This window comes from Microcaecilia unicolor, chromosome 7 (genome assembly GCF_901765095.1).
Source record: "Microcaecilia unicolor chromosome 7, aMicUni1.1, whole genome shotgun sequence".
NCBI classification, from domain to species: domain Eukaryota; kingdom Metazoa; phylum Chordata; class Amphibia; order Gymnophiona; family Siphonopidae; genus Microcaecilia; species Microcaecilia unicolor.
Genome location: NC_044037.1, coordinates 84,857,861 through 84,871,201, shown reverse-complemented (window position 1 = coordinate 84,871,201; position 13,341 = coordinate 84,857,861). Strand labels below are relative to the sequence as shown.

At 42.4% G+C, this 13,341-nt stretch overlaps 1 protein-coding gene across 1 annotated transcript in view; it reads right to left on the bottom strand.

The window, feature by feature from the left end:
• The window catches only part of LOC115473994 (diacylglycerol kinase eta-like), a 374,300-nt gene that overhangs the window by 71,777 nt on the left and 289,182 nt on the right, over nucleotides 1-13,341 (bottom strand). The window contains exons 8-9 of the mRNA XM_030209244.1: nucleotides 10,645-10,770; nucleotides 9,154-9,256 (exon numbers count right to left, since the gene is read on the bottom strand). Coding sequence (XP_030065104.1) covers nucleotides 9,154-9,256; nucleotides 10,645-10,770 — 229 coding nt within the window. The remainder of the gene's footprint in view (nucleotides 1-9,153; nucleotides 9,257-10,644; nucleotides 10,771-13,341) is intronic.

The window sequence follows — 13,341 nt, the reverse complement described above, 5'->3', positions numbered from 1 at the left end:
TGATTCAGGGCTTTTAATAAACACTTTTCCCAGTCTCCCATGTGCCTCCTAACAGTGACTCTATCTCAGAGACAAGAGATGCAGCAGGGCTAATTGAGTACAATGAATGCTGTACAGATATTGTCCATTTCCTGCAGAAAATCAATCCCACTGGAGAGCTATAGAAACAGCTCTGAGGCAGAAACAGGCTTTAATTGAAAGGAGATTAGAAGGAAATAATTCTCCTCTTGGAATACTGTGTAGATTGCTACATTATGGGACTAAGGTCCAGATGCATCAACCTTTCGTAAAAAAATGTAAAACGTAAAAGTCCTTAACGAATTTTAAAAAACGAAGAATGCACCAAAAACACAAGTCTTTAATGTTCGGTACGGTATTGTAAAGTGCAATGCATTAAAGATACGTTAAATTGGTGTAATCCCCGTTGGTAATCAGCCCCTAAAGCATGCACAGAGCAGCCAAGTGTTATGCTGGCTGCTCTGCGCATGCCACAAACGTCAAAACCAAAAAAAAAAAAACCCAACACAAACACGTGGCTCTCCGCTTTCTCCTACATACAATATAAAATCTTAACAAACATCAAAAAAGGATCAGGAGGGGCAAAGGCGCTCATCAGGAGCGTCTTGTATGGATGGCCTTGCCCCCTCCCCCCGCCCGAGGTCACCGCTGCTCCCCGCTTCTCCCTGTATGAAAAAAAACCTCAAAATAAATATCAAACCTTTTGCAGCGCCGGGCCCCCCTCCCTTCCTGTCTCTCTCTTCTCCTTCTCCCACCACTGCTCCGCCTCCCGCCATCCTCCGCCTCCCGCCATCCTCCTGGGCCCGCCCCCATTTGACATATGTTACTTACGTCAGACAAGGGGGGGCCCAAGAGGAAAAGAGAGATGCGAAGATTGGAGGCATCAGCTATTCTTTCTGCCCGTGCAGCGCCTTCACATAGAGGTGAGAGTCGCTGCGCGGGCCCGGATACGGAGGAGGGGGGAGCGGTGGAGGAGGGAGCAGCGGCGACGACCTCAGGGGGGCGGGGCATGGGGCGGAGGATGGCGGGAGGCAGAGCAGTGGTGGGAGAAGAAGAAGAGAGAGACAGGAAAGGAGGGGGCCCAGCACTGCAAAAGGTTTGATTTTTATTTTGAGGTTTTTTTTTATACAGGGAGAAGCGGGGAGCAGCGGCGACCTCGGGCGGGGGGGGGGCAAGGCCATCCATACAGGATGCTCCTGATGAGCGCCTTTGCCCCCTCCTGATCCTTTTTTTTCACTTTTAGATTGATACAGGGGGAGCGGGGAGAAGCAGCGACCTCGGGTGTCAATAAAGGACGCCCCTGACGCGCGTTTTCACCCCCCTCGCTTTTTTTGGGGTGGTTTTTACATTGAAGATTTTAGTCGGACAGCCCTAATGACAGGTACAGACCTGTCGTTAGCTTTCCGGCAGTTTTCCTGCGTTAGGACAGGAGGAAAACTTTAGTGCATCTCGTTTCAATAGGGTTTCTGCACAATTTGCTCATCTGCATTCTGTTTTCGTTCTCTGCTACCGTCGTCGGAAAATGGCCTTTAATGCATGCCACGGTTCAAAAATTCTTCTTTAAGGGTCGTTAAAGTTTAGTGCATCTGGGCCTAATTTTCAAAGCACTTAGACTTACAAAGTTCCTTGGGTTACTATGGAATTTTGTAAGTCTTTGAAAATAGTCCTCTGAGTCCTGTAGTAGATAAACTAGAAAACACACATAGATATTATTGTATACAAATGTTTCATTAGATATCATTAGGCAGTGCGCTTTTTCTAGCAAAAAAGGTACCGGTACTCAAATGCCTGGCCACCCTTCAGGGGTGGGGTAATCACTGAGGGACCTACCCCACAATAGCCAGGCCCCCTGCAACCAGTCACAGAATCTATGACAAGGCAGAATTGTTGTGTAGAGGTTGATCTCTTTCATTAAAACTTGGGGACCATGGGTCAATTTTAACAGACAATGAAAAAGGTGCCAGTACTCAGTACCCCCAAGTACCCCCTCAAAAAAAGCCCTGTCATTAGGTAATCTCATCTCATTAGATGTCACAGACTCCAAAGAATTCTGCTTTTTCTCAAGCCCAATGTGGCAGTAAAGATTTGGTGCCATTTTTTTTTCACTCTGCACAAGCAGATGTCCTGTCCATTGCTCTGACCCTTCCAAAACATTCAGCAGCTCCACGAAGGATAAAAGGGACTTATCCACCCTCAAGGTCTATACCCTTGAGCAAGTTGAGGACTTAGTTGGTCTCCTAAAAATTACTATCCCGCTGATGATGGAATTAAAAATAGTCAGCCCAATATTCAAATCAAGTTATACATTCACTGGCAGCCAGTGAACCTTGTCCATGGATTTTTGGCTGCTGTACAGATAGTACTGTACTGAAAATCCCTCTAATTATCCCAATACTATTCTAGGAAAGGTTGCTTATGGGAGGTGTGACTCTCTAGCCTTAAATGTTCTTATCAGACATTAAAACTAGATGTTTCTAGCAAGCTGTGCAAGGGACCTGGGAGACTCAGTTGTAAGGATAGTTATTTAGATCAGGCTTTAATGAAACATAAAACTAGCAGCTGGGTCTGTCTGGCAGGCTAAAGGTTAAGGGGTAAATATGCAGCCATGTACAGCAAAGGAAATGGGACTTTATATACTGCCTTTCTGTGGTTTTTGTAACTACGTTCAAAGTGGTTTACATAGTATATACAGGTACTTATTTGCACCTGGGCACTGGAGGGACTTCGAAAAAAAGATTGCGTTGGAGGCAAAAACACATAGTGAAAATTTTTCTAGGTATATTAAAAGCAGGAAGCCGGCAAAAGAATCGGTTGGACCGCTAGATGACCGAGGAGTAAAAGGGGCGATCAGGGACGACAAAGCCGTAGCGGAGAGATTAAATGAATTCTTTGCTTCGGTCTTTACTGAGGAAGATTTGGGTGGGTTACCGGTGCCAGAAATGATATTTGAAGCTGACGAGTCGGAGAAACTTAATAAATTCTCTGTAAACCTGGAGGATGTAATGGGGCAGTTCTACAAACTGAAGAGTAGCAAATTTCCTGGACCGGATGGTATTCATCCCAGAGTACTAATTGAACTGAAAAATGAGTTTGCAGAGCTATTGTTAGTAATATGTAATTTATCCTTAAAATCGAGCGTGGTACCGGAAGATTGGAGGGTGGCCAATGTAACGTCGATTTTTTAAAAAGGTTCCAGAGGAGATCCGGTACATTATAGACCGGTGAGTCTGACGTCGGTGCCGGGCAAAATGGTAGAGACTATTATTAAGAACAAAATTACAGAGCATATTCAAAAGCATGGATTAATGAGACAAAGTCAACATGGATTTAGTGAAGGGAAATCTTGTCTCACCAATCTACTACATTTCTTTGAAGGGGTGAACAAACATGTGGATAAAGGTGAGCCGGTTGATATTGTGTATCTGGATTTTCAGAAGGCGTTTGACAAAGTACCTCAAGAAAGACTCCAGAGGAAATTGGAGAGTCATGGGATAGGAGGTAGGGTTCTAATGTGGATTAAAAACTGGTTAAAAGATGGAAAACAGAGAGTAGGGTTAAATGGTCAGTATTCTCAATGGAGAAGGGTAGTTAGTGGGGCTCCCCAGTGGTCTGTGTTGGGACCGCTGCTTTTTAACATATTTATAAATGACCTAGAGATGGGAGTAACTAGTGAGGTAATTAAATTTGCTGATGACATGAAGTTATTCAAAGTCGTTAAATCGCAGGAGGATTGTGAAAAATTACAAGAGGACCTTACGAGACTGGGAGACTGGGCGTCTAAATGGCAGATGACGTTTAATGTGAGCAAGTGCAAAGTGATGCATGTAGGAAAGAGGAACCCGAATTATAGCTACGTCATGCAAGGCTCCACGTTAGGAGTCAAGGACCAAGAAAGGGATCTAGGTGACATCGTTGATGATATGTTGAAACCTTCTGCTCAGTGTGCTGCTGCGGCTAAGAAAGCAAATACAATGTTAGGTATTATTGGGAAAGGAATGGAAAACAAAAATGAGGATGTTATAATGCCTTTGGTTTGCTCCATGGTGCGACCGCACCTCGAATATTGTGTTCAATTCTGGTCACCGCAACTCAAAAAAGATATAGTAGAATTAGAAAAGGTACAGAGAAGGGTGACGAAAATGATAAAGGGGATGGGACAACTTCCCTGTGAGGAAAGGCTAAAGTGGCTAGGGCTTTTCAGCTTGGAGAAAAGGCGGCAGAGGGGAGATATGATAGAGGTCTATAAAAAATTGACTGGAGCTGAACGGGTAGATGTGAAGCGTCTGTTCACGCTTTCCAAAAATACTAGGACTAGGGGGCATATGATCAAGCTACAATGTAGTAAATTTAAAACAAATCGGAGAAAATGTTTCTTCAATCAACATGTAATTAAAGTCTGGAATTCGTTGCCAGAGAATGTGGTAAAGGCAGTTAGCTTAGTGGAGTTTAAAAAAAGGTTTGGATGGCTTGCTAAAGGAAAAGTCCATAGACCATTATTAAATGGACTTGGGGAAAATCCACTATTTCTGAGATAAGCAGTATAAAATGTTTTGTACTTTTTTGGGATCTTGCCAGGTATTTGTGACCTGGATTGGCTACTGTTGGAAACAGGATGCTGGGCTGTTGGACTTTTCCAGAGTCAGAAGCAGCTGTAGTGAGAATTGAACCCAGTTTTTCAGGATCAAAGTCTGGTGCACTAACCACTAGGCTACTCCTCCCCAGGACTTTAAGGATAGCAGCACAGACAGGAGAAAGTAGAGGCTGGCCAAAGGATGATCCACCACAGGAAATGTTACTTAAACACACTTTATTCACAGCACCAGTTTAGGGACCTGACACGGTCGGTGTTTCGGCTGTACACACCGCCTGCCTCAGGGGTCACAGTCAAATTCTCTGAAAGCCGAGGAAGGTATAAAAATCGCTGATGCACAAGTGCTTGTAAAACGCAGGTATGCAAGTAAAATCAATCAGCATAAACAAAACAGAGCAGCCTGTCTGCTCTGCTTTATTTATGCTGATTAATTGTACTTGCTTCACAGGTTTAATACCTTCTTTTGCTTTCAGAGAGTTTGATTATGGCCCCTGAGGCAGGCGGTGTGTTCCACCAAAACACGGACCCTGTCGGGTCCCTAAACTGGTGCTGTGAATAAAGTGTGTTTAAGTAACATTTCCTGTGGTGGATCGTCCTTTGGAGAGTCTCTACTTTCTCCTGTCTGTAAATATGCAGCCAGCATTTTTTAGCCACCACTGGCTCTACGCCTCGATATTTAATGCTCGGCCGTGTCCGGGCTCTGACACTGAATATTCAAGTTTGTGCAGCTAGCTCTCTTTTATGCATTTCAGTGTGATATTTAGCACTTAACCGCCTAAGCGCAATCCCCCACATTCTATATTGTGCACCTAAAGATTGGCGCATAATTAGCAAGCCTAATAAGCTAATGAGCACTGATACAAAACTACAAAACTGATCTACAAGACTGTCCACGCTGCAGATTTCACTTATCTAGGAACCAAATGGTGGACCTCCTTACCACCCAAAATAAGAAATGTACAGGAATATACTAGATTCTACAAAATCCTCAAATCGTTCCTATTCAAACAAATCCTCACAAAGGACAACCATATCTCAGACAACTAATTATTACCTGAATTGGTTCTTACTCTGTTTACCATTAACTTTCTCTTTGCTTCATGTGCAATTTCTCAATCATAATAGATTTTCTAAGTGTTAAACATCCATAGCTATCCCAGTATGTTTATGATACTGTATTGTAAAATTGGATTCTTACAACAAATTACTTTCTTATGCATTATTCTTGGTTATGTATCCTATACTGTTTATTATAAGCCACAATGAACTCAAACTTGTTTGGGATAATGTGGGATATAAATGCACAAATAAATAACAGTAGTTAACGAGCAATAATGAGCACTAATTGACACTGATTTGATGTTATGCGCACAACTTGCTAAGTGTATTCTATAATGAAGTGCATTGAATGTCCAACATGCACAGGCAAAAAGGAGCGTGGTTATAGGCAGGGAAATGGGCGTTCCGTGGGTGTTCCAAAATTTATGCGCTTATTTATAGAATATGGCCTAGTGCACCTAAATCTACGCGCAGGGACTTACACAAAGTTTTCATTTGTGTAAATGGATGCACGTAGATTTAGGCGCTGAAATATGAACTAATCTTATTCTATAATTGGCGCCTAAATCTAGGCTGAAGAAAACTCTTCGGCTGGCGGGGATTGGAGACCCCTGCCAGCAAACAAGGTACCTAATGCAGGGGCAGGGTGGGGGGGCGATGGCGGGGGGCTCAAATGTAGAGGGGGCCAGGGCGTAATCTGTGGGGGCCCATGCCCCCGTGGCCCCACGTAGCTTCGCCCCCACTAACCAGGTAACTCCTGGCTCTGACCTCTCTGCCAAGATCACTCCGGTACTAAATTAATAGTGCCGCAGCAGTTTGTGCTGATATTAAGTAGCACTAACTGGATCAGTGTCGCTGAATATTTATTTATTTAATTTATTTATAGTCCACCAATCTTCAAAATCCTCAATGGAGAACAAATAAAACATCCATAATAATCTTGTGAGGTTAGAATCGAAGTCACATGTTTTCCTTGACCCAGACCAGTTAAAAAATTTCCTTGATGCAAGAAAACCTCTAGATCTATTACGGTCTCTACTTCCAGTAGTATTTGGTGAATGAAAAGTCTTACTGTAATAATGACTGGCTCTCACTGTAAGAAATTTCCTTGATTTTCCTTAATTTACCAGTTTTAAGAAATCTCCTGCTAACTTGTATTTTCTCGAATCCCCACCTTCCCTCCTCCTTGGATTTTTCTTTTCCTTGTTTTCTTAAGTTTTGTGGTATAAAGTTCTTTGTTATTTCTTGATTCCCTTTTGCATTTGAGATGGAGAATTTTGTAATGAGGAATCTTTTTCTATTACTCAAGAATTCTCTTGATTGTATTTTGATCTTTGTTAAGTCCTGTCTGGTGGGTGTCAAAATATTTAATCATTTTGACTTCAAAGGTCTTGCGCTCCTATATTGTTTTAAAGTTTCCTTTAAATATTCTCACTATAAAATCATTAGTACAGTGTTCTGGTTTTATAAAGTGCCGTCCCACAGAGGTAACATCTTGGTTGTCACTGGCATTTTTCATATGATGTCTATGCAAATTAAATCTCTTCTTCAGCATCTGACTTGTTTCTCCAATATAGCACCCTTTGTCACATTTTTTACACGGGATGACATGACATATACTACATTGGAAGATGAGCATGTGAAGGATTCCTTTATGTTGAATATTTTTCCTTTGTGAATGACTGTGGGGTCTTGTGAAATGTTTTGGCATAGTTTGCAGCTGGTTATATTGCAAGGATGTTTGCCATTCTCTTCTTTTTGGGTCTCTGTTGAGAGCTTGCTACCTTCGAAAGGGCTACCTTCGAAAGCTAATCAAAAAATGTATTGTTAGTCCAATAAAAAAGGTATCATCTTATTTTCTTTTCTATGTTTTATTTTATTCTATTTCTACAGACTGGCTTTAGAAGTGGACTAACTCGGCTACCACATCTCTCTACTATAGTATTGAGAAACCAAGTCATATCTTAATAATGAATAAATGAGGTGCAACGCCACATTTTGAATAGTCTGCAATTTCTTTAGAATATGTTTAGATGCTCCTAAATAAATGATGCTACAATAATCTAAGGAGCTCAAGATCAAAGACTGTACTATAAGCTGAAAGTGTTTTTGAACAAAATATTTTCTTATATGTCATAAATTTCACATCAACAAAAATGATCTTTATATAAGTTTAGAAATCTGTGAATCGAATGACAACCAGCTGAATCCCCAGAATTCATATTGAAGAAGAAAAATTGTATAAATTCTGATTGATCATCACAGAGATTTCAGCTTCTTCTCTAGAGTGGCTAACTAACAAAAATTTAGTTTTATCTGAATTCAATTTTAACTCATGTTGTTTCATCCAAAAATCCAAAGTATTTAAAATATTATGAAGTCAGATTGAGAAGAAACTGAAGAGAGTATAGGAGCCATAATCATAATAGCTGTTTCAGTGTCTGTTTACTCCATAAGCTTGCTAAAATAAAAATGTTTTTAACTCCTTCTTGAATTGTCCTAAGTTTTGTATAGATCTTAAATAGAGAGGCAGTGAGTTCCACAACTTGGGACTAATAACATAAAAAAATTGAATAACGATATTCCGGCAGCCTTATCATACAAAAAGAGGGTACTTCCAATAGAGCCAACTTAGCTGATCTCAGTGGTCTGAGTGGTTGGTACATATGTAAACTTGCTGAAATTTGTACAGACACACAATTATTTAATACTCTATACACCAGAAACAAGATTTTAAATTTAATTTGCTGGTAGATTTTTCAAGACTGGGAAAATATGAGGATAGCGTGAGCAACCATTTTGCAGCATTTTGCGCCACTTGCAGGGCTTTTAGAAAATTTGGGGGGATCCCAATCAGCAACCCATTGCAATAATTGAAGCAGGGTGCGATGATACTTTGTACGACAAGTCTAAAATTAACATCGTTTAGAAAATCTCTGAGTTTCCTGATTAATCTAAATTTTGAGAAGATTAAACTAATCATCTTCTGAATATAAGTGGCAGAGCCAGCCAGGCAGCGAGATTTAACCTTCCTATGTCACTGTGTAAACTGGAGAATTGTTCTCACTCTCCCATGGGCTAAAATCCAAGTGCAGGGACTGAGATGTGAGCTGAAGTGAAGATGCTCCTTTTTTTTTTTTAACCAAGATTGAGAACTTGCATATTATGGTGAGGAGAAAGGCTTAAGGCTCTGCCACCTAATTCCATTTCAGGAAAATGCCAAAGCAGAAGATTAATCACCTCCTATTTAAAAAAAAAAAAAAAAAAAACCTCTTCCCATGAACACATGCATGCACCACTCCCCCCCCCCCCCCAGCTATAAAGCGCAAGTTGACAATGCACTGGGGCTGTGGCAGGAAGTTACCAGCTGGGGTAACACCTGCCCCCATGTCATTCCTCTATCCCTCCTCCTGTCAGCTATAATTCAGTCAGAAGCTTATCTCCTGTCCTGGGTGTGCAACCAGCTGTGCTCTGTAAATACTCACCATCTGAGTCAATGCTGTTCAGTGCGGTGGGGGGGATGATGGACACCTTGCACTGTCCTAAGGGGCATTTCTTCCCCAGCTGCTCCTTGCAGGCACTGTGCACCTGCCAAGTAGAAAGTATGAGAAAAGCCGTCAGCAGTTAGCCTGCACTTGGACAAACAACCCCTCGTTCTCCTTAGCAAACAACCAATTCTTTCCTGATCCAAAAGTGGCCTGGTGTCCTGCTTTATACCGTAGCATGCATGCCATGTTAGTTCACTCAAATCTCAAATGCATAGAAATAAAGGTTTGCAAATTTTAAAAATATATGTATTTATAAGATGATCCTCCTTTTATCAGACTAACAAATGCATATCTTCACTCTCAGAAGAAACTCCTCTGACATGAGGTAGAGGGTATGAGCTCCCACAGCAGTGTAAGTCCAATAAAAAGGTGTAAGGGAAAGGGAAATGGGACTTGAAATACCACTTTTTTGCAACTACGTTCAAAGTGGTTTACATATAGTCAGGTACTTATTTTGTACCAGGGGAAATGGAGGGTTAAGTGACTTGCCCTAAGTCACAAGGAGCTGCAGTGGGACTTAAACTCAGTTCCCCAGGATCAAAGTCCACTGCACTAACCACTAGGCTACTCCTTCAGGTCTCAGGTTTGATCTTTGCTGAGCTAACAATGGTTTCATGGGTCTTAATCCCTGATAACTTGGGTATGCTCCAGAGGTTAAACTAATGTCTGAGACATTGGTATGAGAGACTGTAAACACTCTCCATTTTCTAATAGCAGTGTGTGTATATTATTCTAATGCGGCTTAGTAATTTAAAAATCATTCTGCTCTCCTTGCAGAGTAGCTGGGGATCAAGGGCAGCATCCTGGGAAGTAGGTTCTTAGGACAAGGTGGTCTCTGAACAAAGGAAAAGATGTCCTTGTTCCAAAGATGTCCTACTTGTTCCAACCTTCCTTGGTGGAGCTGGGATTCAAGGTTGGAAGTACTCAGGCTGCATAAAGAGGGATCCTTGACTCAAGGTGGTGCCAGAACTGGAAACAAAGCATCCATGAAATGTCTCTGTCTTCTCACAGGACTCCCAAGGGAAACCCAGAAAGAAATGAATACCTGCTATTAGGGTCCATTTCCACAGGTCTCCAAGGAGTCTTGGAACCTATCACAGCAAAGATCACCAACTGACAGGTCTATGGTGGTTACACACACTGGGGTCCAGGGCAGAAACTAAGGACTAGTTCTAGCCAGTGCCAGGCACTCTGAATCTGACTCAGGGATATTATTTAGCTTAACCAAGGATGCTCCCTGGGGAGCAGGAGCCTTAGGCAATTGCCCTGATTGAGGACTGAGGGGATGGTGAAGCACTAATATCATCAAATCCCCTGACTGTCATATTACATGGCTGGTTGAGGACCAGGGAAACATCTAGCTCCATATGATTTATCAGAAGAAAAATGTAAGGCACAAGAAAGAGAGAAAGAGAAACTGTGTCTTACAATAGCTTTACACCAGAGACACCTCCAGTCTTGCAGCTTGCGGACACTACCACAGGCTCTATCGCACACGGCACACTTGGCGCTCACGGGCAGGTTCCCTTCCAGCCATTGGTGAGGCATGGTGACCTGGAGAGAGACAGAAGGCAGGGGGAGATGAAAGCAATTCCCCAAACCAGAACTTTATCAGAGTAAGCAAAATGCATATTTCCCTGACCATCTTCTCTTCAAGCCCAATGATTTAGTTCGTGAGTTTGCTTTCTTGTTTTCTTTCTAAAGATAAATTCTGAATTTCCATATTGTTTTACTCTATAATGCAAAATGGGAATCCAAACTTGATTAAATGACAATTCTATCAACTTAGGAAGTTTGAACTAATAGTTTGCGGGTGTCTCTCATATGTTAAACAATTAAATAATTAAATAAATTGGAACCTCAAATCTCCAGATAAAGGAAAATACAGATGCCCTTACTTCTAGGAGTGGACATTAACCCCCAGATTCTATAAATGGCATCCAAAATTACACACAATCCTAAGATCCACATGCAAATATATTAGTTAATGAGCCGTTAACAATCAACAATTGGCTGTTAACAATCAATTATTGACTTTAATTAGCTCTAACTTGAATTTGCATGCAGATCTGTCTACAAGTGATTCTACAAGGATTTGTGTTCAAATCCTCTCATGTGCAACCCAAAAGGGGGCATGGCTATGGGAGGGGCATGGGTGTGTCAGGGGTGTTTCCTAGAATTACGCACACTGTTGCAGAATTTGGGAGCTGAGGGGCAGATGCACTAAACGTTTTTCATCGTTAAATGAGCCCTTAAGGAAGAATTTCCTATCCTTTCCATGCACTAAAGCCTATTTTTCGACGGTAGTAGCAGCTAACGAAACTGGAATGCAAATGAGAAACTACCATTGAAATGTAGACAATTCAGAATGCACTAACCATACCGACGATAGCAACGATTCACTTACCACCAGAAATTTAACGTCAGCTCAGACCTGTCGTTAAAGCCTGAGCTGTCATCTCCCCACTGCCCCCTGCACGATGAAAAACCAAATTGCTGGCATGTTTTAAAAGAAAAGTGGCTCCCTGCTTCCCTGTGCCCCCCCCCCCCCAAAGTCCCCGCTGCTCCCCGCTGCTCCGTTTGTGAAATAAAAGCTTTTAAAAATCAAACCTTTGCAGTTGCTGGGCTCCCCCTCCCTTCCTGTGTCTCTCTTCTTTAGTCGGCAATGCTCCGCCTCCTGCCCTCCTCCACCTCCGTGCCCCACCCCCCCCGATTTCGTCCCCGCCGCCCCCCCCCCCCCACCGGACCCCCCCTCCACCATAATGGCCGGTGCAGCGCCTCTCACCTATGTTTGAAGGCGCTGCACAGGATGGATCAGCTATTCTTTAGCTCTTATGTCTCCTCCGATGTCTCCTTTTTCTTCCAGTGTCCGCCCTCCTCTGACGTCAGCTATCTACGTAGATAACTGACGTCAGAGGAGGGCGGACACAGGAAGAAAAAGCATGCTTTGCGCATGCTTTACGAGCCGATTACCGACGGGGATTAGTGCATCGTTCTTTCCAATACCGCACCAAACTTTTTGGGGCTGTGTTTTTGGAGCATGCTTCGTTATTTGAGATTCGGTAAAGGTTTTTACGTTTCTGATTTTTTTACGTTTGCTTGATGCATCTACCCCTGAGTGCCCAAGTTACGTGCCACAGAGAGAATCCTTCTTGTAGTGACATACAATCCACGGCTAGAAAAATTTAGAAGATTCATAAAGGATCTACAGCCACTACTCCAGGAGGATGAAGTACTGAAAGAGATAATCCCAACCCCACCAGTGCTGGCCTTCAGACAGCCACTTAATTTGAAACAGAAATTAGTGAAAAGCAAAATTCCAATAGAACTACTACTACTACTGATATGCATGCTGTACACATTATATATAGGTACTTTCTCTGTCCTTAGAGGGCTCACAATCTAAGTTTTTGTACCTTGGGCTATGGAGGTTTGAGTGACTTGTCCAGGGTCACTAGGAGCTAAAGTGGGAATCGAACCCAGGTTACCAGGATCAAGGCCTGCTGCACTAACCATTAGGTCGCTCCTCCACTCCACTCTTTGTGGAGCTTAAAAAGAAGAGAATGGCATACACCCCTGCAATATTCCCAGCTGCAAAGTGTGCCAACACGTTTTACAGGACCCTACAGTCACTCACATGGGAAAAACATTCAGAATAAGGGGATCATTCACATGCCCATCCTCAAAGGTGGTATACGTCATTCAATGTAAAAAGTGTGAAGAAGGATGCTATATTGGAGAAACAAGCCAGATGCTAAAGACACAGCTCAGTTTACACAGACACAATATTAAACACTCCAATGCCAACCAGGATGCCACCTCTGTGGGACAGCACTTTACAAAACCAGAACACTGCATCAATAATCTTATGATAAGAACACTAAAAGGAAATTTTAAGACAATCCAGGAATGTAAGACCTTTGAAGTCGAAATGATGAAATATTTTGACACCCACCAGACAGGACTTAACAAAGATCTGGGCTTTCGATAAACCATAAAATTCTACTGCATTGTCACTCTCTTATCTGCCATACATTTCTCTCTGTCTCTCATCCGCCCAGTTTTCCCTGTTTCTCACCTAACCTACCCCTTTCTTTTCCTGTGAGACTGTCATTGGAATGCCTC